Below are 2081 nucleotides of genomic sequence, written 5' to 3' on the forward strand. Positions count from 1 at the left end.
TACTAATAAAATCTAATTAAAAACACAGGGAATGCGCTCTTATACTTAATAATCGTAAATGGGAATCAGAAAAATCTAGAATACATTTTGAGAGTGGAGTGCGAATGGGTATGGGAACTTTCAATCTTATGATTTCTTTATTACCAGCCGGAGTGGTGAAAGTTTTGGAGTTTATTGGTTTCTCCGGAAATAAGGTGCGTTTAAAAGTTGGTAAATATTTATTAAATTATTATTTCATAACGTAACCTTTTTAGGAAAGCGGCTTAGAAGATCTTCATACTGGTTACAACCTAGCGGGGCTGCGACAGATTTTATGTGCAATGACTTTATTAGGATATCATTTAATAGTGTCTTATGTTTTGAGCCACCAAGAAGGCGATTTAAAATTCGCAAATGAAATCTTAAATAGCCAACTGGAACTGTATCCAAATGGAGTTTGGTTTCTATTTTTTAAAGGACGCCTAGAGTTTATGAAGGGTAATTTAGAAGAAGCTCAAATTTGGTATAAAAAATCCTGGAAATCTCAAAATGTCTGGCCGCAGTTTCATCATTTAAGCTTCTGGGAATTATTATGGGTCAATTGGTAAGTAATTGGTAAGTAATTTATAAAAATACTGAGTTTATTATGCGCTTGTTATTGTGTTTGTAAAACCCAAAAATATTAGTCCTACACCCACCAGAGAATGACAAAAGTAGTAATCGTAAAGTATTGCAACCAAACATGTATGTGTATTAGAGGGCTCCAAGCTTGTATGAAGGAAAACCAATTTTATCCGTTAATGGGAATTTGCAATAACCTTTAAAGTTTTCAAGAAATTTTTGTGTTTTATATCTTTCTGAAATGCCTATTCTGTGGACGTTAAGATTCTTTTACAATAAAGTTCAAAAGACTATTTTCCCCCTTGTTAATGCACTTGGAAAGATCAGAGCCGTTGTGGCACCTGTTAACGTTATTCGATCGGCCTAATTTTTTGCATGACATAGTTTTACAACCCATAGAACAATTCTATAGGGAGCGGACAAAATTCGCAACTACGTTTCTAATTTGTATGTTTTGTGAAACACAAAGCGCACAATCATATTCATCATACTTATACCAACTCCAACTCAAATAAATATACGTATAGTCAACATTTGGTTGTGTCGTATATTCATACATTTTCTTTTAAATACAACAGGTTTGAGGTAAGCAATGTAGTTGTTTCGTTCAATTACCATACTTATTTATATCCAGTGTTTACTTTTACTAATATATTAGTATGCATTTGCCGCAAATTACATATTTTTATCACTCGTCATACTAAAAATATTTAAACTTTTTCAGATTTAAATAACATTGCTACTAAATATTGCCGTTCTGTTTTTATGTTTAACTAGAAAAATTGCGACGTTACACTGCAATTTCTAGCAGCACGAATGAACAGTATTAATCTCTTGTTTGTTGTACAAGAAAAAATATATATTTTTGAGCTATAGCAGCGCACACTCAAATCTGTTAAACTAATATGGCTAGTATTGATGATATTTTTATTTGCGCTTAGTTTTTCCTAGCAGCAATTAAATTTTGTTTTGCAACTGCTACCTGCAAATTTATTTATTGTTTTTTTTTTTTAAATATTGATGTTACAATTTGAAAATATTTGAATATGATAGATATGCATACATGTTATTGGGGTAGAATTATAATAATTCTAAGTCGAAAGGGAAAAACTCTTCAGCGAGCCGGCGATAATATATAGAATTGCAGCCTGAATATTCGCAATATTTGCATAAGCATGCTATATATTTGTGTATAGTTCTACAATCTAAAGATTAATTAAGGATAATTATTTTTCGCAACATAAAAAATTGTTTGTAAAATATACATAGTGCTACCTCCCATACTATTAGAGTCAGAATCTTCTAATTTTGACGAAAAACATTAACTTCATTATGGACATTGGGAAAAAATGGGCAGACTTTTATCAGGAGGCTTGGAACCTCCATTTGAATTAAATAAATATGTACATGTTATTGAAAATATGGCTACCCCATAAAACACAACTCAAATTAAAAAAAAAAATCAGTACAGGATATTATAG

The 2081-nt window shown here is 31.1% G+C and overlaps 1 protein-coding gene across 1 annotated transcript; it reads left to right on the forward strand.

Moving 5' to 3' along the window:
* LOC124418600 (tetratricopeptide repeat protein 39B-like) lies at positions 1 to 602 on the forward strand. Its single transcript, XM_046945325.1, has 2 exons — positions 1 to 194; positions 255 to 602. The coding sequence occupies exons 1-2, from the start codon at positions 105 to 107 to the stop codon at positions 585 to 587; spliced, it is 423 nt and encodes a 140-aa protein (XP_046801281.1). The 5' UTR covers positions 1 to 104; the 3' UTR covers positions 588 to 602.
* Positions 603 to 2081: the final 1479 nt, after the last annotated feature.

The sequence above is a fragment of the Lucilia cuprina genome, chromosome X (assembly GCF_022045245.1).
Source record: "Lucilia cuprina isolate Lc7/37 chromosome X, ASM2204524v1, whole genome shotgun sequence".
Classification (NCBI taxonomy): domain Eukaryota; kingdom Metazoa; phylum Arthropoda; class Insecta; order Diptera; family Calliphoridae; genus Lucilia; species Lucilia cuprina.